General features: G+C 42.0%; 1 protein-coding gene and 1 long non-coding RNA gene across 8 annotated transcripts in view; one reads left to right on the forward strand and one right to left on the reverse strand.

Annotated features, from left to right (window-relative positions):
• The window catches only part of MIA3 (MIA SH3 domain ER export factor 3), a 40,148-nt gene that overhangs the window by 11,225 nt on the left and 7,169 nt on the right, over positions 1 to 21,754 (reverse strand). For 4 of the 7 annotated variants that reach the window (XM_036277688.1, XM_036277686.1, XM_036277687.1 and 1 more), the window contains exons 4-13: positions 17,400 to 20,223; positions 15,862 to 16,023; positions 13,895 to 14,040; positions 5,442 to 5,573; positions 3,153 to 3,174; positions 2,413 to 2,501; positions 2,088 to 2,165; positions 1,890 to 2,000; positions 376 to 447; positions 98 to 202 (exon numbers count right to left, since the gene is read on the reverse strand). In XM_036277688.1, the coding sequence (XP_036133581.1) occupies positions 98 to 202; positions 376 to 447; positions 1,890 to 2,000; positions 2,088 to 2,165; positions 2,413 to 2,501; positions 3,153 to 3,174; positions 5,442 to 5,573; positions 13,895 to 14,040; positions 15,862 to 16,023; positions 17,400 to 20,223 (3,741 nt within the window). Of the gene's footprint in view, positions 1 to 97; positions 203 to 375; positions 448 to 1,889; positions 2,001 to 2,087; positions 2,166 to 2,412; positions 2,502 to 3,152; positions 3,175 to 5,441; positions 5,574 to 6,495; positions 6,787 to 13,894; positions 14,041 to 15,861; positions 16,024 to 17,399; positions 20,224 to 21,754 lie in introns of those variants that run through there. The other 3 variants (XM_036277691.1, XM_036277690.1, XM_036277689.1) reach the window with 1 other exon arrangement.
• On the forward strand, positions 7,011 to 11,796 carry LOC118640686. Its single transcript, XR_004961438.1, has 3 exons — positions 7,011 to 7,388; positions 10,728 to 10,814; positions 11,622 to 11,796. It is a non-coding gene; the product is annotated as an uncharacterized LOC118640686 (long non-coding RNA).

The raw sequence follows: 21,754 nt of genomic DNA on the forward strand, positions 1-21,754 counted from the left end.
TTTCATGTCCCTAAAAACAGATCTGAGAAAAGATATTCAAGAGGCAATGATAGTTGGTCTCTAGATTACATAATCTATGGCATTAACTTTTCTTTACCTGGTCTTTCTTCTTCTTAAGCTTAGCATTCTCTTCTTGAACCCGATGGCATTCAAACTTCACCTTCTCTTCACTAAGTTTAGCTTCGTTAAGGGCAATCTGAACCTAATGCAAAACACTCCTATTAGCGAATTAATTCCAAAGAAAAAGTTACACTCTCCCAATGAGACATCAGATAGTTTTCGTTTGTTTGCATGTTTTAGCACACATAACTGTTTGCTCCTCAATAAAACTAACACATCAGGTTACTATCCTGCAGGAATTGCAGGCAGCTTTACCTCTGACAGCTCTGAGGCATTCATTGCGATCACGTCCTTTAACTTCTCTAAAGATACCTTGTTTTCCGATATCTGCCATGTGGAAAAAGAACACGAAAAATATATTAGGATTTCAGTAGAAACACTGGGATCTATGCTAAATAAGAAGAGCTACCCCCTACATATCAGATAAAAGCAGGTGATCCAGCCTTAGACTACAAGAAAAGTCAAGAATGTAAAGAGATAGGGGGGAAAGAAAATAATTGGAGGCATAAGTGTTTCATGCCACCCACAACCTTCCTGGCTATGAGATAATGTGGTAGATGATCAGACAAAAAGGTGAAAGCAAAGAAAATTAAAAGACTTTCAAGTAAACCAATCCAATTTTTTGTTTGTTTGTTTTTGTTCAGATAGAGCGGGAGGGAGAGAGAGGAAGAGAGAGAGAGAGAGAGAAACATCGACGTGAAAGGGACACATCAAGTATCAAGTGGCTGCCACCCGCATGACCCAACCAGGGCCGGAGACAAACTGCAACCGAAACACGTGCTCTTAGTGGGAACCGAACCCGGGTCTCTCTGTACCGCAGGCCGACACTCCAACCGCTGAGCCAAACCGGCCAGGGCCACTTTCTTTTTTTTTATCCTCAACCGAGGACATTTTTCCATTTTTTGTTCAGATAGAGTGGGAGGGATAGAGAGGAACAGAAAGAGAGAGAGAAACATCGACGTGAAAGGGACACATCAAGTATCAAGTGGCTGCCACCCGCATGACCCAACCAGGGTCGGGGACAAACTACAACTATGTACGTGCCCTTAGCAAAAACCAAACCCGGGTCTCTCTGGACCGCAGGCCGACGTTCTAACGGCTGAGCCAAACTGGCCAGGGCCCCAAGGTCACTTTAAAAATTATTTTGCCTGAACTAAAAATGGTTGGATTTGAGAACAAATCTCACATATAGAAGTCTTCCAAATAATTTATGAAGATGTTGCCTCCCCAGGGAGATGGAGCATACTCTCCTCTTTACCTGTGGGTTGTGCACAGTGACTTCCTTCCAGAATACAGCACACAAAGGGTGGGAAGGGTAACTACACAGTGGAGAAGCCTCAGCCAGGTGATCAAGCTTAACTGGGTGTGTGATATACAGGAACCCTCTCTCACTGTTGCCGCTTTTAATTCTAAAACTATTCTAATATTAAACGTTTATTTTTAAAAAGAACCATGCAAACACAACAAAGTACTAGAACTGTTCCACTGGGCTACAGTTTCTTAGCTGCTCAAGCAATATAAAAGCTACCCAGGGCTGAGGACAAAAATACTTCCTGGGACCATAAAAATAATAACTTGTGATATTAGCATTTTAAATTCCTTAAAAATGGACTGAGTAGGTTCGACTTCCATGACTCCCAATCTTAATTATTCAAGTTACAACATGGGAAAATGCAGAGTTCAACTCACCCAATCTACAAAATAGCTTGAAAAGGAAAAAAAAAGTTTGAAATCCAAATTCCGTTAACATCTAGCAGCAAAACTCTTACCAAGTTCTCGTTCTTGGCATTCTGTTCTCTCTCAGATTCTAACATAAGACGCAGATTTTTAGCTGTATCGTTCAGATTTTCCTTAGCTTCTTCAAGTTCCTTGATTTTATCCTATTAAAAAAGACATTAAGAGTAATTATAATTACTCGTTTCCTTTTGTTTTTAGAATGTAATCTCAAAAAGATCAAGAAGTTTTACCTTAATTTTAATTGCTTCATCACAGAGAATCATATTTTGTTTCTTGGTTTCTTGAACATGTTTCTTTGATTCCTTGATCTATTTAAATAAAGCATTCAGAATATAGAAATATGAATTAGCATGCTATCAAAACTTATCTGCATTAGATGACCCCTTAGAAAAGAAAGTAGTACTTTATACATTTGATAATTGCTTGACATTTGGATGGTTTGTAGGAAATAATGGAATTTTAAAATATGATTTAAAAATAGCACAACAACTATAAGACAGGAGGAGGCAATGATCCAAGCTGGAACCACAGTGAGGGGAACTAAAAGAATTATACCTTCTGTTCATAATTTGACAATTTTTGTACAAGGTCTGCGTTTTCTTTCTTGAGCATCTTCAACTTCTCAGAAATTTGCTCTTCAGTGACTAAAAACGGGGGGGGGAACCACAATGTGGTTATGACGACTAGCTAAAACTGAATTACCTAATGTATTAGCAACAAAGACATCTTATCCTGCACTATCAGGGAAAAGAACTTCTTAGCATAACTATTAGCCTTTAAAAAGCGATCTGTAGTTAAGAGCTATAAAGGTGTAAAAATATTAAACTTTTCTATATTCTTCCCTTCATGAAGCGCCTTTCTTTGCAGAAACTGTGATCATTTCAAATATATATCACTTACAAAGAGAAACAGACAGAAAGTATGGCATATTGATTCGCCTTTTTTTATTCCCCAAATTATCTACTTAAATAAATATATATACTATATTGATTAAACCATTAGCACAGGAACCCTGTTCACATGTGGTAAATTTGCGTTGCATCAACATTTAATGTCAATCTGCCCCAAAGTAAACCAATCATCTTCCTACTCCCTGTTTGCTCCACCTCATCCCCTATCTCAGTGGGTAGCATCCAAGCTAGCAACCTAGGATTAGTAAAAGGTTTATAAATCAAAATGTTAGTAAATCAATCAGACAGCAGCTATCACTATATCTAGGTCAAGCTTGTAAAACTCATATCAAACACCAATAATGAGGAAACAGTACAAATAATAAAATCAGCCTAAATATTTACCTTGGTATACATGACTCTTTACCTAAGAGAGAGAGAAATAAAATTAAATTTGATGTCAAAAGTTTGTATCAATATTAATATTATAGTTCTAATACAACAGTTAAACCATAACTACAGGAAAATTTAATAACAGTTGGTTCAGCCTAATGAGCCATAGAATTAAAAATAGGTTAAAAAGCATTTCAAATATAATTGGTAGTGATACTTCATAGTTTCTGATAGATAAAAGCAATAAGGCAAATACCTTATTTTGCAACAAAAGATACATTTATATATCCCTATTAAATGAGCACCAATTAGTATATTTAATGTGAATTAAATTGAATAAGCACTCAACTTTAAAAATGAAAAAGATAATATTTTCACATTAAATATACTAATACTTCATTTGCCGGAAATAATTTGACAACCCCAAATAGTCAAAATGAGGTCTAGAAACAATGATTATTCAAAAAGACAAAATTAAATGCATTATCTTTGTACTAAGATATGGCTCTCCTTCTCACCAGAAAACATCTTGGAAATCCTATTCAAAGTTGACTATTGGCTTAATTTAGAAATCTAATAAACTCTACCGTCTGATTTTCTCAAACCCCTAAAAATAGTGGTCATAAACGTGAAAGGGAAAGGAGAGTGCTACAGGAAAATTCACCAAGACAGCTCACATCTAAATCATCTCCTAAAGATAGCACTTAAGCCCTGGCTGGATTGGCTCAGCAGTTAGAACGTCGGCCCGTGGACCAAAGAGTCCCGGGTTCGATTCCAACCAAGGGCACATACCTTCATTGTGGTTCGTCCCCTACCCGGGTTGGAGTCATGCCTGGGGTTCATGAGGGTGGCAAGCAGTAGATGTGTCTCTTTCATGTCGATGTTTCTCTCTCTCTCTCCCCCTCTCACTCTGTCTGAAGATAAAGGTAAAAATATCCTCGGATGAGGATTAAAAAAAAAAGGTAGCACTTATTTATAGGATAATAAGATCTAAGCAATACTCAAAAACAGTGTTACTGAATGTCTTTGTAACCCAGAATTTATTTCTCTTTCAAACATTATAAATGGTGATGAAATACTCAGATCAGCCCACAAATGATCTGTGATATATTAATATTATTAGAGTACCACTTATACTAATATTGTTACAGGAAAATACATTCTGAGTTCCTAAAAGGAAATAATAATTCTTTCTCTAAATGCTAATGAGAGAGTAAGCTCCCTTTGCCCTCCTTTCACCCAAATCAACAGGCAGGAGAAAGAAGCAAGAAGCAGGCAACTGAGAGTCGGGACCAAGTCTCCCAAAGTCAGATGCCGAGGCTGAGAAGCAGTAGTTAGGACGCAGAGCCTGCATACCCTGTGAAAATCTAAACAGGCAGGTGTTAAGGATTTTAAGATGGGAAAAATAAGAGTGGGAAATAGAAAACATTTTCATCTTTTCCCCTTCCGTTTATCCTTTCTATTCTCCCTTTTCTCTTTTGTTTGAGGAAAACCCCTATAAGATTAGAGGAGTCCTCACAGGAAGCCGGGCCATAGACTCTTTCTTTTTTAAATCCTCACCCGAGGATATTTTTCCATTTTATTTTCAGATAGAGTGGGAGGGAGAGAGGGGGAGGGAAAGGGAGAGAGACATCGATGTGAGAGGGACACATCAACTGGTTGCCTCCCACACAACCCTGACTAGGGCCGGGGACCAAACCGCATTGCAACCAAGGTAAGTGTTCTTGACTGGAATCGAACCCATGACTCTGGTCCACTGTAACCGCTGAGCCAAACTGGCCAGAGTCATACAAGATCTTTAATGCATGATTGGTTATTTCTTTAGGCTAGATTATTAGACATGGTATTATACTATATAAAAGGATGTGAACATTTTTAAAGCTTCTAATACATATGAAATTGCTTTTCAGGATGGCTGTAGAACTTCCCAATTCTACTAACAGTGTATATGTTGGATTTTTTTTTTGGGGGGGGCACGTGCCCCTAGCAGGAACTGAACCCAGGACTCTCGGTCCATAGGCCGACGCTCCAACCGCTGAGTCAAACCAGCTAGGGCTATGTTGGTTTTGATATAAGGGATTTATAAATTGAAGTTTTCCCATTGAGATTATACACAGGTTGTCTTGTTCACTTAAGTCTTTACCAATGAAGATGACAATGAATTATTTTATAAGGTTAGTGTAGATTATATGCATTTATTTGTATTCGATTCGTGTTAGGAACTAAAAAAGAAACAAAAGGGCCAGTGCTTATAAAATATTCCTTGTATTTATCATGTATAAGGTAATCTAATTTACTTACAACAAGGATCGTTCTCCAGAAGAAAATGACAAATGAAGTAATTCCCAAGAAGGCAGTGATAAGTACAGGCTTCCATGGCAGTCCATAAAAATCAGGCCCAGGCTGACCATCACCATGCAATGTAGAAAGTAGCTGAAACACAAATAGTAGAAACAATGGGAAACCATAAAAATATTTACAATAGAGCAGCCACAAAGAATTATCCACAGCACCCGGCCAGTGTGGCTCAGTGGTCGAACATCGACCCCTGCACCAAGAGGTCGCTGGTTTGATTCCCAGTCAGGGCACATGCCCAAGGTGTGGGCCAAATCCTCAGTGGGGGGCATGCAGGAGGTGGTAATTGATGTTCTTTCTCATGGATGTTTCTATTCTCTCTCCCTCTCCCTTCCTCTCTCTCTAAAAGTCAATAAAGAAAAAAAAAGGCACATGAAACAAACTGAAATACTATAAAATAAACTTTTACAGTGGCAAATAAAACCAAAATGATAATTAACACAAATAAGGCACTTTTCCTCTAAGATTTTACATCCTAATGGTATTCCACTCTTACCTAAAGACAAATACTGAGGAGGTTCAGACAGCTGATAAATGGTCTAAACTTCTCTGAATTTAACTGTCATCTATAAAATTCAATGCTTTGTTTAAACGCTTCCTCAAAGACAGTGCATTAAACACCTGCCTGCTTCTACACTGTTTTCACTGCCCTCTAGAAGTTCACAATTAACTGTCAGGCTGGCCCCGCCCCCAACAGTACCAGGGTCACTGGAAGAGGAGGACCACAGGGACGTGTTTGTCACTGTTCATAGTGATCGAATACCAGACAGTAACACAGTACCTGCTACATCGTAAGTGCTCAATAAAAAGGTGAACAAGTAATGACACCTCTCGAACACACACTCCCGTTGGCCTCCTTAAACAGCACTGCAGGGTCCTGCCTGCCTCGGGCCTGACACACTCCCTGTCTCCCTCGCCCGGTCCTTCGGGCACCTGCTCCAGTCAGAACTATCCACCGGCCTGCCAGAGCTGGGGTCCCTCCCCGGGAATGGACCGTCACCTCCAGGAGCTTGGCTATGAGGGCTGCGTAGAGCACCGACAGGGGTCCCAGGAGCTCCGAGTCCCCCGGGGAAGCAGAGACAGAAGGCACAGTGGCAGGTACTGAGTCCATTGTGTGGGGCCAGATGAGCGGAGGCGACGCTTCCCCGTTACAGCACTGGACCCCCTTCTCTTGTCACCGCTTCCTCCTTCGGACAGGACCCGAGGGACGGAGGCTGGGAATGAACTTCGCCTTCCCTGGCTGCTGGCACTGACACTTCCCGACCTACACCTTCCGTGAAACACGTCATCAGACTCTGCCCCGGGCGGACGTAAACATGCCGGCAGAGGCCGGTCCGCAGTGGGCGGGGCCAGGGCGGAAGGAACCAATGGCCGAGCGAGGCGAGAAGAGCGAACGGACCTGCGCGGAAGAAACCAATACAGGGCTGCGGGGAGGAAGGAGGCGCACCTGCCCCGGACCTGGGAGGAAGTGCGGTCTCGGGGAGGCCCGCGAGCTACGAGGAGCAGGAGGAGCAGGAGGGGCGGGCCGGCCGGCCACTCACGCCCCCGCGCGGACCCTCTGCTACCGCTGCTGCAACCAGACCCGTCGTCCGCCCGCTCGGACCGGGCGGCCGCTCAGACCGGGCCGCCGTCCCCTCGGCGAGGCCTTCCTCTGCCTCCTGTGCCCTGCTCCCGGTTCCCTTCCTGACCTCCAGAGGCTCCCACTGTCCCCATTCTTGCTGACCCCCTTAAAACGCCATGTTCTAAGGAGTGATGTCATTATCACGCCCATGCCAGTGGGTTCAGTTCTGGGTCCCACGTTTGATGGTTATGGGACTTACGGACGGAGACGAGGATTAAGAAGAAACGGGGGATATTAACCTGGAGAAAAACAGTTTTTGCACATCTTTGAAGGTATGTCTTCGGGTTGAATATAAAGTCAATTCATAAAAACAATAGAGCAAGAACGAGCAGGGAAGTCCTGAAAAAGGAGAGGAATGGAGGGGTGGGCCGCGAGGTGAAGGCAGGCTCTGCAGTGGAGTGGTCCTGGCCCAACAACAGACAGGTCAGGGAACAGAATAGAAAATCCACAGACCCAACGGCATTCGAAATTTGGGGTAAAAGTAAAAGTAAGTTGGGAAAAGTGACATTTTAATAAATGTTGCTGACATAACTAAATAACCATATGGAAAATGATAAAATGGTTTTTTCTCACTATTCATGGGATAAATTCTAAATGGCTCAGAAGCCTGAATGTAAAAATAAAAACAGTCCTACGAAAAATATGGGTGAATTTCTCAATATATTATGAGTGGGCAAAACCTTCATAATTATGTCTTAAAATCCAAGGGAAAAGATTTGTAAAACGTGATTACTTAAAAATAAAAAATCTGGCCCTGGTCGGTTTGGCTCAGTGGTTGGAGTGTTGGCCTGTGGACCAGAGAGTCCCAGGTTCGGTTCCCGCTAGGGGCATGTACGAAAAAATAAATATATAAATAGAAATAAAACAGAAATAAATAAAAAATCTGGCCCGGCCGGTGTGGCTCAGTGGTTGAGCACCAAGAAGTCACCGGTTTGATTTCTGGTCAGGGCACATGCCCAGGTTGTGGGCCAAATCCCCAGTGGGGGTCATGCAGGAGACGGCCAATCAATGCTCTCTCATCAATGTTTCTATTTCTCTCTCCTTCCCTCTCTCTAATATCAATAAAGAAAAAATATTTAAAAATAAAAAAATCTGTCTAGCCCCTGCACACACACACATACATAAAATGCAAAATAAGCTAAGTTTGATTATGACAACCTGAGGAAAAAATATTTGTATCATACATAGACAAAGGGTTAATATTGCTAAAGTATGAAGAACTTTACAAATAAATAGAGAAGAAAATGGCCTGCAAACCTATAGAAAAATGGGCTGAAACATGATCAGATAGTGCTCAGGAAAAGAAATAGTAGTAGCTGGCAAACATATGGAAACATGCTCTGCCTCGTTGGTAATTAAAGAATACAAATTAAACCTACACTGAGATAAGCATTTCTCAGTTATATTGGCAAGATCCAAACATCTGACAACATGGCCTGTGGGTGAGAGAAGAGAAGGGCAGCAGGTGTTTTCATGTATTGCTGTCCATCATATAAAATGATACGACCCCTATGAATGGGAATCTGGCAACATCTTCCAAAATGACAAAATGACCTGTGTACTTATCTACTGAGACGACAATCCTACTGCTAAAGATCTATCTCAAAGACAAAGGAGAAATAACAACAAATGTTGAAAAGAAACATTATTTCAACATTATTTATAATAACAAAAGACCGGAAATAACCAAAATGCCCATCAAGAGGAGAGCTGTTATATACACTAACATGTACTATGAAACCAGAAAAAAAGAAATTACATCATTCTACACACTGCTAGGGTATGGTTTCCAGAATTTTTTTTTTTAAGGAGGGTGTGGAGAAAAGTATAAAATACTATTATCTAAGAAAGTAAGGAGAGACGAATATATATTTTTATGGACTTGAGGTAAAATTGACATGCAATAAACTACAGATACTTGAAGTACACAGTTTAAGTTTTGACATGAATGTATCTGTGACACCATCATCACAGTCAAGATAATGAACTTATCCTTCACTTCCAAGTCTCCACATTTCCTTGGTAATCCCACCTCCTGCCACTTGCCATCTCTTCCTAGCCCCACAAGCAGGATCTTTGTCATAATAGATTGGTTTGCATTTCCTAAAGTTGCATACATATAGAATAAAATACCATATATCCTATTTTCTCTGGTTTCTTTCACACAGCATAATTTGAAATTCACCCATGTTGCATACATCAATAGGTCATTCCTTTTTATTACTAAGTAGCATTTCTTTTGTGTGGATTTATCACTATATTCATTCACCTGTTGATAGATAATTTGCCCCCCCCAGTTTTGGCTTTTACAAATAAAGCTGCTATGAACAAATCCTTCTATCAATGTATAATTTATTTTCTTGTGGGTAAATGCTTAGCAGAGGGATGGTTGGATAATTTGACAGGAGTGTTTATCTTTTTTTTTTTTTTTTTTTTTTACTGATTTTAGAGAGAGAGGAAGGGAGAGGGAGAGAGAGATAGATACATCGATGCCACCTCCTATATGCCCCCCCACTGGGGATCGGGCCCACAACCTGGACATGTGCCCTGACTGGGAATCAAACCGGTGACCTCTTGGTGCATGGGTTGATGCTCAACCACTGAACCACATTGGCCGGGCAGGAGTGTTTCTTTTTAAGAAACGGACAAACTGTTTTGCAAGCTGGTTGTACCACTTTACATCCCACCTAAGTGTATGATATTACCACATCTTCTCCAACACCTGGTATAATGGTCTTTTTCATTTTAGTTCATTCTCGTGAGTAGTCATAACTCATGGAAGTTTGTATTTGTGTTTCTTGGATAAATAATAATGTTGAACATTTTTTCATATGCTTATTTGTTATCAGACATATGCTTTGCAATGATTTCCTCCCAGTCTATGGCCTGTCTTTTCATTTACAGTACATTTTGAAATGCAGACGTTTTTATTTGGTGAAATCCAAATTACTAAACTTTTCTTTATGAATCATGCTTTTAGTGTCAAATCTGAGAATCTTTACCTAACATTTTCCTATAAGTTTTATATTCATGCCTATGAACGATTTTGAGTTAATTTATGTTTACAATGTGAGTTATAGATTAGTGTTTGCACAGGATATTTCCAATGGTTCTAGTACCATTTGTTAAAAAGGCTTCCCTTTCTCCACTTGTCTTTCAACCTTTGTCAGAAGTCCATGGCCATACATGTATGGATCTATTTCCGAATTAGCTATTCTGTTTCAAAGCTAAATAGTGTAGCTTTATAAGCCCTGAAATCAGGTCATGTTTGTGCCATTCAAGGTCCTTAGCATCTTCTATGTGAATTGTAGAATCAGATGGTCATTTTACCAAAAAAAAATCCTGTTGTCTCTAGTGATCAAACTGGGGAGCTTAACAATATTTGACATATTGTTTGTCAGAGTGACAATATGATAGTTTAACAACAGTCTTCCCTCTCATGAACGAGGTATATTTCTCCATATATTTAGGTCTTCTTTGTTGTAGACTTGTCTGTTCTTCCATGTAGTTCTATCAATTTTTGCTGCATGTATTTTGAAGATCTGTTATTAGGAGCACATTAACTGACTCTTATCACTAGAAAATAAACTTTCTTTACCCCTGGTTCTCAGGCCTTGGACTCTGCCTGAATTATACTACTGGCTTTCCTGGGTCTCCAGCTTCCAGACAGCAGATTGTGGGATGTCTAGCCTCCATATGTACGTATGTCAATTCCTTATAATGAACCTCTTCCTATATACAGGCATACCTCACTTTATTGCACGTCACAAATATTGCATTTTCATCAACAGTGAGGTAAGACCCTTCCCTAGCAAATGATTATGACTCAGTGAAGGCTCAGATAGATAATGGTTAGCATTTTTTTGGAATTAAAGTATTTTTAATTAAGGCATGTACATTTTTTTTAGACATAATGCTATTGTACACTTAATAGACTACAGTATAGTGTAAACATAACTTATATGCAATGAGAAACCACAAAATTCATGTGAATCACTTTATTGTGATACTCACTTTATTGTGGTGGCCTGGAACCAAACCCTCAATGTTGCTGAGGTATGCCTGTGTATGTCCTATTGGTTCTGTTTCTCTAGAGAACTCTGACGACTAATAAAATAAACATTCTTGAGCTTTGTTCTGGGATGCAGATAAATTACTGAAAAATAGTTTGATTTTTTTGGATCTTGCTTTTAAGATTTGTTAGGCAAGACACGAGCAGCCTTTAGTCTGAGGCAGGGTCCTTCTGAGTCCTCTACTCAATTTCCCTAGTATTATAAGGTCCTCATTTTGGCCCTGTGTTAGGAACTCTTGCCTTGATTCACTTAGATGGTTTCTCTGACCTTAAGTATTTTTGTGACTCTCATGTGCTGATCCAGTCTGCAGAATACCCCAAGAGGACTTTCAGAGATCTCCAGAGTGGTACATGGTTCTTTTACTTGGTACTCAGCCCTGTGAACTCTAGTGAACTTGCTGACTCTCAGCTCCATGTCCTCCTTCATTTCCAGGTTCCTCCTTTCTGTGCCTGGGAACTCTCTCAAAGCAGTGGAGTGAGCTGGGATAAACTGTCGGGCTTACAGCACTTGTTCCCCATCTTCCAGGAATTACTGTTCTTTGCTACCTGATGTCCAGTGTCTTAAAAACAGTTTTTTAATTTATTTTGTCTGTTTTTGTTTTTTAATTGTTTCAGTTATGAGGTTAAAGCCAATACCTAGAAATCTGTCTTGGCTAGATGCAAATATCATTTGCTTATGTTTAAATGATAGGATAGCTAATGATAATAATTTTTTAATTACCTGTAGAGGAAGGTAGTAACAGATTGGATAGAACTAGGAAAAAAGCTAGACTTTTCTGCATAGACCTTGTTTTACAGATTGACTTTGGATCTTGTAACTATGTCAGATAATTATTTAAAAAAATCTTTGCCCTGGCCAGTTTGGCTCAGCGGTTAGAGCATCGGCCCTTAGACCAATGAGTCATGGGTTTGATTCCGGTCAAGGGCACGTACCTTGGTTGCAGTTCGTTCCCAGACCTGGTTGGGTTCATGCAGGAGGCAACTAATTGATATGCCTGTCTCTGTCTCTCTCTCCATCCTACCCCCACTCTATCTGAAGATTTTTAGAAAATGGAAAAATATCCTTGGGTGAGAATTAAAAAAAAATCTTTAAGATAAGTCCCTAAAAATTGAAAGCAAAATGAAACAATTAACCTGTGTACCAAGTTGGTGGCAGGACAACAAAGAGGAATTCTCTCAAGCACACCTTAGTGGGATACAAGGTAAACATAAAAAGACCTGCAGAACATCTTTAAAATATTCTCAATAACATGGTGGTGGTAGTGTTGGTATTGGTATTTTTAACACTGTTGTGTGACTACTATAAAATAAATTAAATAAATAATTATATTTATATTATTGAAAACTGGGATTTCCAACTCAGAGGTCATATACACCTTCACTTGGGTTGTTGCCACCACAATGACCATGGAGAAAACTGAGAAATGGGTTGGTTTTCCTCCATCCTTCCCATTCTGGCGGCCTTTCTCCTGAATTCCTCAGTATTCAGTATCTTCATACTGCCCTTTGACCATCCAGATGAGAAGTAGGTCGGGGATGATGCCTACAAAATGCCAGGCACTGCACTAGACACTTTATATTACCAACTCATTTAATTCTTACAAAAATTGGAGTAGGTATAATCTGCATTTTAGAGATGAGGAAGCTGATATTCAAAGTTTAGCAATTTGCCCATGCTTCTAAATGATGTATCTGGGCTTTAAAACCAGATCCTTTGTCAAAACCCATGCATTTTACAAAACAAAACACCCTCTTTCCTACGTAAGTCTTAACATAACAGAATCTAGAAGAAAAATATTTTTATTGGGGAGGATATTTCTAGCTCATTTCAGTAATTTACCTAGAAAAATCACCCAATTTCAACAAACACCACAAGGGGGAGCTAAGACCTCAAAAGCTTAGATAAATTAGATAAAAAAAATGTCTCATCTGGATCATGACTTCCTTTAGAAAGATACATCTGAATAAATATTCCACCATAAGTAACTCTTTCTAAGAAACAAATCTGACCATACCTCTTTCCTGCTAAAAACTTCAAAGGATCCCCACACCTAACAGTCTAACATACCATGACATACAGCTTCCTTTATGTATGTCCATCTCCCTCCTATTCTGCTCTTGAACGACACAGACAAAGCTTCCTTGGCTCCCCAAACAAGCTTTCCTTTATGCCTCCATCTCCTTGAACATGTTATTTCTTCTGACTGCACACAGCCCTGTCTCCCTCCCCCCAGCCCTTCTATTCAGCAAAAAACTACAATCAAACTCCCATTGGTCCTTCAACTCTGCTTAAAACACGTCTCAGCCCACTTCTGACCTTCTCTGACCCTCCTCCCACCACAATGACTCAATTTATTCAACACGGTGTTCTACCATCAGGCAAATACTTCTCCTTCTGCCTGCATGATACTCTGTTCAAGTGAATGTCCCTCACTTCTTGCTGGACTGAGGTTCTTCAGGGGAAGGACCATGTTTCATAGCTATGTACATGCCCCTCTGCACAGAGCCAATCCCCTTCGAGGGCTGCTAAGTGAACTAAGAACCCATCAAAGCCATGTACCCGTGGCTTGTTTCTGACGCTGCCTTCAAAGAATCAGGAGTAATTTTCATAAAAACATTTCAAGTTTTTCACCTCATGCTCAAAATCAACTTCAAAACCGTACCAATCAGCATTCTGTTTGAAGCAGCTATAAATGTCGCACTCACCGCCTGGGCTGAATGACGCAGGAGTGAGCGCAGTGAGAAACCCTCGCCGTCCACAGGTGTGGCCCTGGCGGGCTCTTCAGCGTGTCCCTCCGGCGGCTTTCTTCCAGCAGCAGCACTGTCAGGGGCGCTTTCCGTTACAAATGTCCCTAAAATCCAGGGGGGGCGGACATGTTATTTTATGCTTTCGAATAAGAATTGTTTCTCTTTACTTAAAATAGCTATTGAGTGCCCACTAAATAGTCACTGTGCCTCTCCTAAAGACAATCACACAGAGAAAAAAGTCAGACTTCCCATCAGGCCATCATACGCCTCAATTATACAATGAATGTATCTCCAGCACACTCTCCCCCTCACCAGATCAGCTGAATTCCTCTCCCTGCTGTGACTCCTCCTGTACGTGGCTGGGGGTCAGGGAGACCAGCCCAGGGCTGCCGGGCCTCGCGGCATCCCAGGGTGAAGCTATGCCTAGGCCCCTACGCCATAACCTTTTCAACACAAGAACAGTGATGGCCCTGGCCAGTTTGGCTCAGCGGTTAGAGCATCGGCCTGCGGTCCGGAGAGACCCGGGTTCGGTTCCCGCTAAGGGCACGTACTTCGGTTGCAGTTTGTCCCCGGCCCTGGTTGGTCGTGCGGGTGGCAGCCACTCGATGTGTCCCTTCACGTCGATGTTTCTCTCTCTCTCTCCCTTCCTCTCTCTCCCTCCCACTCTATCTGTACAAAAAATGGAAAAATATCCTCGGGTGAGGATAAAAAAAAAAAAAAAAAAAGAACAGTGATGATGTCGTGTCACCACTATGGACAAAACAACACAAGCAGCTGTGCTGCCGATTTCCTGGTGAAATGAGTGATCTACACAACTAGAAAGTTGTTGGCACTATCATTGGGGTTGCATTTTTTTAAATTTTATTGTTAAAACAACTTTCTCAACTCAAACAAAATGAGCTGCCCTCCCGCTAGATGTCCGCTGTGCTGAGATTCCGGTACTGTTCACAAGTGTCGATCTACGCTGGACTGTCCCATGTGGCAACGTGCTGTACTGCTTCCTGTACTTACAGTATATCGACACCTGCACATAAATACCCCCTTCCCTGTTTTTTAACCATGTCCAGATAGCAAATTAACAAGAGAACTGCCCTGGCCGGTTTGGCTCAGCGGTTAGAGCGTCGGCCTGTGGTCCGGAGAGACCCGGGTTCGGTTCCCGCTAAGGGCATGTACCTCGGTTGCAGTTTGTCCCTGGCTCTGGTTGGTTGTTCGGGTGGCAGCCACTCGATGTGTCCCTTTCACGTCGATGTTTCTCTCTCTCTCTCTTCCTCTCTCTCCCTCCCACTCTATCTGTACAAAAAATGGAAAAATGTCCTCGGGTGAGGATAAAAAAAAAAAAGAGAGAGAGAACTGAGCTACACGGTATTCAGCTGTGGGGGAGGCAGAGTATGGAATGGGGGGACACTGAATTTGTGAGTTTGAGAGCAATGGTTCTCCAGCTTTCACTTTCACTTTCCCCCAATCAGAATTTCCTGGACGGCTGGTTAAACTGAGTTTCTGTTGCGGCCGGTCTAGTTGAAAAGTGTTTCAGAGCATAAGGATTTTAAAGACATTTTAGTTTAAAATTATCTGCACAAGCTAATGCTAGCAGTCCTTGGTGTGTGGGTTAGTTACAGTCTCCGGCCTGGGTCCTATGATTGATCTCCATGTGTCTTAACTCCTGCTTGTCTCCATTAGTTCTAGGATTTATTTTCAAAATTTGTTCATACCTGTATTCCTTTCCCCTCTATTTCCTATCTTTAACAACAAACCTCCTAGAAGCTCTTCTTTATGAGAAGCCCCTACTTTGTAGAGAAAAATTAGCAAGCTTTGCCCTGGCTGGTTTTGCTCAGTGGTTGGAGCGTTGGCCTGCGGACCAGAGAGTCCTGGGTTCGGTTCCCACTAGGGTCTCGTACAAAAAGAAAAGAAAAATTAGCAAGCTTTACCTGGATGCATGTTTTTCTCAGTATTTGGCTTTTGTAACACTTGTGAGACACCCATGTTATCAGTCACGGGTTGATCCGAGTGGCCAGGCTCCTCAAGAATCTGCATGTTAAGATCTTCCATGTCCTCTTGTGGGAAATGATCTTCCAGCGGTGGCTGTACCTCTACAGGGAAGAAAGCATTGCACTGGAAAGCTTGCTGCCCCACTGAGCTCCTGCATCTCAGCTCCAGGGCACCCCACTGCCCTCCACGTGTGCAGCTCATGGAGCACCAGTGGGCAGGGAAATAAGAGTTTCAAATGTCTGTATCTCACTTCAAAGATGGCTAATCTACATAATAAAAGTTACAAAGAAACTCTTTTCCCAAAGTATTTCATAAGTAAATATATTCACAGTAGGGACCTCAATAACCTAACTTTCTTTGGACCGCACAGATAAATATGCAAAAGAGAATCCCATTCAAGAGCAAACATACGAAACGTCTCTACACAGAAATGACATGAACTCTTTCGCTCACAAACATGTCTGCCTCTGAGAGCCAGCACAGAGAAGGGCATTTCATACAAAGGCAGCTTGCTGAAGTGCCTTTCAGATATCTTCAAATTACCTCTTATAGTCAAAGAGAGAATCCATTTCTGTCCCTAAGAGGCTCAGGGCTTAGCCCAGTGTGACCCACAACAAAGATGAATTTCTTTCAAACCTCAGAATTTACCCTGAAATTTTGAGTTTTACGTTCTAATCCAATATGTATGTGCTTTAATGAAATGCAAAGATGTTCCCTTGCTCAAATACTCAAGAAAATTGGCACTCTGGGTATATTTACCCTATGCCTTTATGTCTGCCTGGTATTCCCCCATATGCCATGGGTTTGAAAAGCACAGGGAAGAGGAGAGAGCATGGAACTTGGAACTTGGAACAAGGACGTTGTCTCAGGGTCAATTCAACCACTGTCTACTGAATGCCTACTGTGTGTCAGTGCTGTGTTAGACGTCCCTGATCCTCCTTCAGTGCTTGCAAGAACCCCAGGGCCCAGCAGAATTGAACTGACCTAGGTGACTGCTCCAAAGAAGCAGAAAGTACATGGCATGCACAAAAGATGAAAGTTGGGAGAATGAAGAACCTCAGGCAGGGCATCGATTGAAGACCTACGCCAGTCAATCCTTGGTCCAACAGCAGTTATTTTATGATTAAGAAAGTGTGTTCGCAAAAGCACTTTCATAATTTTACATGAAACTTGTACTTTGTTAACAAGTCTATTCTGTGCATCTTTTTCTTGTTTGCACCTTTATCGTTTTATAGTTTCCTTTTGAAAATGCTACCATTCTCAGTTGTTCTAAGGAGAAAAACAGGGTAAGAAACCCTTATCCAGGCCTGGAAGAAGGCAGGAAGGGACATGTGGATGTCACTGTGCTGCCTCTTGCCTTCAGACATGCTCTAAACCGAGGACAGAGCTTTACAAATGGTAAGACACTTCAGCAAACCCCCAGCTCCACGCCTGTTTCTCCAGCCCAACTCCACGAGGCCATAGGCAGGTACTTTACCTTCTGCTGGCTCCCCGCCGCCTTCCTCTGGAGGCTGCGTCGCGGCCAGTGGTCCAGTCTCCTCCCCTGTGGAGTGTGTGTACCTGACAAAATAGATCAGGTCTTGCACATCGTCTAGCACTGCAGCCTCTTCCAGTACGTTCTTTTCCTTCATCCCCAAATCTCTACGTTCAGTCACACGAGTATCGAGCATGTTCTCTGCTCTGCTCAAAATCTGTGCCTCAGACGCACGGAAGACCTTATCTAGGACTTTTTCCACATTATAGGGCAGGCTCTCCCGCTGTGCTGACTTCAGCTTCAGTGACATTTCTTGGAACATGGCTTCCAGCTCGTGGACATCAAAGTACTTCTGGAACCTCTGCAAAGACTGCTGTTCTTTAAAGAAGCTGCTTATTATAGGCAAGTCCTCCACATGGTCACTGTGCTCTGGCTTTGTAGGTGTATGTGAAGTCCTGTGGAACAGACCACCTTCGTGTTCCTCAGAAGCTGCCTCCTGGCTTTGTACGTCCGTGAACTTCTTCTCTATGTCCTCCTGGTCCTCTTTGGAGAGTTCTACCCCAGGTTTCTCGGCGAGCCCTGAGGTCTTCAGGTAATCCTCAGGGTTGTCCTCTTTGAGATAACCAGAATCTTTATTCTGAAACACTTCACCTAACTCTGGAGTCTGGTGCTTTTTCTTGTCAAGAAATTCACTTCCTGCAGGTGGTCTCTGTGCTTTATTATCTGGAAGAGTGTTTTCTTCTTTTTCTACCAGACCGCCAGGTTCATTGCCTAGTGTGCCTACCTCTTTGCCCCCAGTTTCATTTTTTCCTTCCATTTCTGAAATATTACTCGTTTTTTCTTTGTTTTCTTCAATATTTGCATCAGTATTAGCGGAGCCTAAAATTCCTTTTTCAGGGACTTGTAGATGAATATCTAACTGCCTGTCTTGCATCTCAGGGCTCTTTTCTTTAGACTGTTTTGCACTTACAGCATTTTCATCCTCCAATAGTTCTTCAGGGGTGGAATCGTCATCTTCTGCTTCTGGTTTCTCAGGATGGAAACCTGGTACTTCTGCACTATCAGTTTGGCCTGTTGTTTCTGCTTCTGGAGTGCCCGGCTGTTGATGAACAAACTCCTCATCTAAGGTGTTTCCTGTGACCTCTTGCTCAGACAGCCTTGTCGTCTCATTCACTTGCTTATTAACTGCAGCAGCCACATCTCTTTCTTGCTGCCAGGAAAGATTTCGTCCCACAATGGGACCCTCATCTTCCAGTTCTGTTGACAAACCAATTTCATCAGGAGAGGAGAATCTAGGTTGATTTTGAGTTTTCAGAAGCTGTTCCTCTTTAAATTCCTCGTTTGGGTGCTCTGCTGCAAGTATGTGTTGTTTTGGTCCATTTACTAAAACATCTACTTCCTTCTCCACACCATCTTTGGATACATTATGCTGATTATCTCCCAAGAGCGGTGTAACATCCCTGGCTTCCTGTTTATTCTTTTCTTCCTTCATTTCATTCCCTGCAGCTCGGTGTTCCCATCCCCTCTCTGAGCCACCTTCCACCGTCTGCTCTCCAGGCTTCCTTTCGTGGGCCATTCTTTCTGAGGCATGAACAGCTGCTCCTTTTAGATCGTTTTCTTTGTTACCAAAAGCTGATTTTAATGTTTCTTTACCCTTTCCAATAGCTGGCAAAGAGTTGAGGTTACTGCTTTGAGTAGAACCGTGCAGAGTCCTGTCTTCTTTCTTTTCATCCTCCAGTCCTTTCTTATCCAGTACCAGGTCCCCCTTGGAGTCCTCAGCTGTCCTCCCTTTTCCTTTAATGTCAAGTTCTCTGTCCGTTTCTGTATTTTTATCATTATTTGTTTTAGAAACTTCTACAGTCAAAAGATCATCTTCTGCCTTTTCAAGGTCACTATAATCTGTTGCTGATTGTGTTTTCTCCCACTGGCTGTCTGTGACTAATCCATCATCGCCTTCCATCTCTTCCTCTGAGTTAGAATTCTCGAAATCCATACCTGTTTGTTCTTCACCTTCTGTGACAGCAGAGAAGACGGTATCCTCCCAAGGTGATCGTAGATTTTTATCATCATCTTTGATGCCCAAGGGCTGAGTTACCTCCACTTCATCCTCTTCACTTGAGTTCTGCTCTTTATCAGTTGAGTATTTCCCAACTTCAGATTTCAAGTCTTCTCCATCTGTAAAGGTTAGTAATGGCAAGTCATCAAAGTTTTCCTGATTCTCTTCCTCTTCTTCCTTCCCAATGATGTAGTACTCATCATCTAATTCCTCATCAAAATCGTCTTCTAATGAAGTAACGAGCCTGGTTGTCTCATCATCAGACACAAGTGCATCAGCAGTGGAGCCAAATTTGGTTTTCAAGTCCAGAGTCATTTCTTTTTTCAAAAGTTTATAAGCATCAGTCTTCTCCTGTTCATTTGAGATCTGAGAACTATTGCTGGTTTTGTTGTTTTCACTGTCTGGCATTTTTAATTTATCTTGAAGCATTTTTTCAAATGGTTCCGATGAAGCTGGCTCTCGCTGAGGGTGATTTCTTTGACTGTTTACATGGGGGTGGTTCTTCTGAGCTGCATGTCTTTCTTTGAGTTCCCCAGTGTTTTCTGAGAAAACATTTTCTCTTTCCTCGGAGGTGGCTGGTATTGAATCAGGTTCAGGGTGACTTTCTTCAGATACTTCGGCAGGTTTTTCCATATGTTGAGAAGTTTTTCCAATAGCTTTCTCAGAATCTCTAGCTGCAGAATTGTACAGTTCCAAAGATCCTAGAAGTTCTTCTACGTTATAGTTATCAAAATCGTCTCTTCCCCCATCAAAGCAAACAAAATCTGTCTCCTGTAAGGGAAAGAAAACATGAGTGTGTCGCCAGCCACGTCACAAGAGCAGAAATTAACCATGCTAATGACAAGGAGAATCTCAAATTCATATATGGCTCTTCAGGGGCTTTTGTGCCAGCCTCGGGAATTGCTGTTCTTGTGTAGCGGGGAGATAGGAGGCTGGGACCCACTTGTCCCTGGCTTTCTGCTTCCCCGAGGAAGGACTTCGACCTGAGTAATACTCCTGGCTTCCCCTCATTCTCTCTCCCCAGGGAAGGGATGATTCATGAGGCTGGTGAGTCCGCCCTGTACCAGCCCTGTTTTCTGTTTGAGACCAGCAGGAAGGAACACACATCCTCTCTCCTCTGTGCTGTCAGTTTTATAGGGACGGTTCCCCTTTACCTAGCTCTGCCTCTGGCTGTGTTTGTCTGTCTTATTCTAGACTGCAATGTTCGAAAGCCTATTATTTCTGCACACTTGAGCCATGTTTGCCAAAAAGCTTTATCAATAAATAATGGTGACATTTTAGTCTCCATCTGCCCAACTCTTGGGTCTCTCAATTTGTTCTGACCACAAGTGGGGAAAAGTGGGGTGTCACTGATTGGGTCCCCCAACTTCCAACACCAATACCTGATGTTCTGGGGATCCAGCACATAATAATTTGTGCATGTGAAGCTACAATACCATCCAGCTTCTCTGCCATCCTGCTTTCTGAGCTGAACTTCTCTGCTTACCCAGCTAGAAACAGGCAGAATCCCCTTGCTATCAGGCTCCAAGGCTACCCAGATTTTTGGCTTATCTTTTACTTGGATTGGGAAAGACTTATTAGCTCAAGAAGTATCTTATTGAAATACAGGTGCACAGGAAGTAAAAATTTAAAGGAACAAAGAATGGTGTCAGGGGACTCCCACTTAATTATTACAAGTATAACTTGAAAACAAGATTCAGTCAGGGCTGTGCTCTACTCTGCATCAGGATTCTTGGTGTCATTAAAATCTGCTTTCAGGACTATCTATAGATCTATATTCTTCCTTTCCTCCCTTAAAAACCATATTGACATAAAAGGGGCCATAACCAGAGGGAAAAGTTAAAAAACAACAACAAAGATCATTTTCTTCTCCTAACTAAACTTTCACATTACTCTGGGGAGACCCGACCAGTGTGGTAGAGAAAAATGATTTCCTTTCTTCATCACATGCATTTCTAAGCCATGTTCTTAACAGGGAGGGAAGCATACAGTGGGAGGTACAAGGAGAAGGCAGAATCCCAAACAAGTGAGGTCCCTGTGACCAACAGACTGCTGTCCCACACATACCCTGGAAGTCTCTTCATTCGGACTGAGGCCAAACAGGCAGTAGGGCTGACTTTATGCCCTTGGGATTATCAAGAAATTTTAAGAATAGTGATGGCTCTAAAACATCATCTGTTCTGCAGCGTCACCTAAGAATTTCCCTAGGCCAGCAGCTAGCATGCTCTGCAGCAACCCCGGAGAGCTGCTCAGACTCTGAATGAAGGTGGGCATCAATTATTATAAATTCCCAAACTCCAGA

The sequence above is a fragment of the Molossus molossus genome, unplaced genomic scaffold (assembly GCF_014108415.1).
Source record: "Molossus molossus isolate mMolMol1 unplaced genomic scaffold, mMolMol1.p scaffold_m16_p_23, whole genome shotgun sequence".
NCBI classification, from domain to species: Eukaryota; Metazoa; Chordata; class Mammalia; order Chiroptera; family Molossidae; genus Molossus; species Molossus molossus.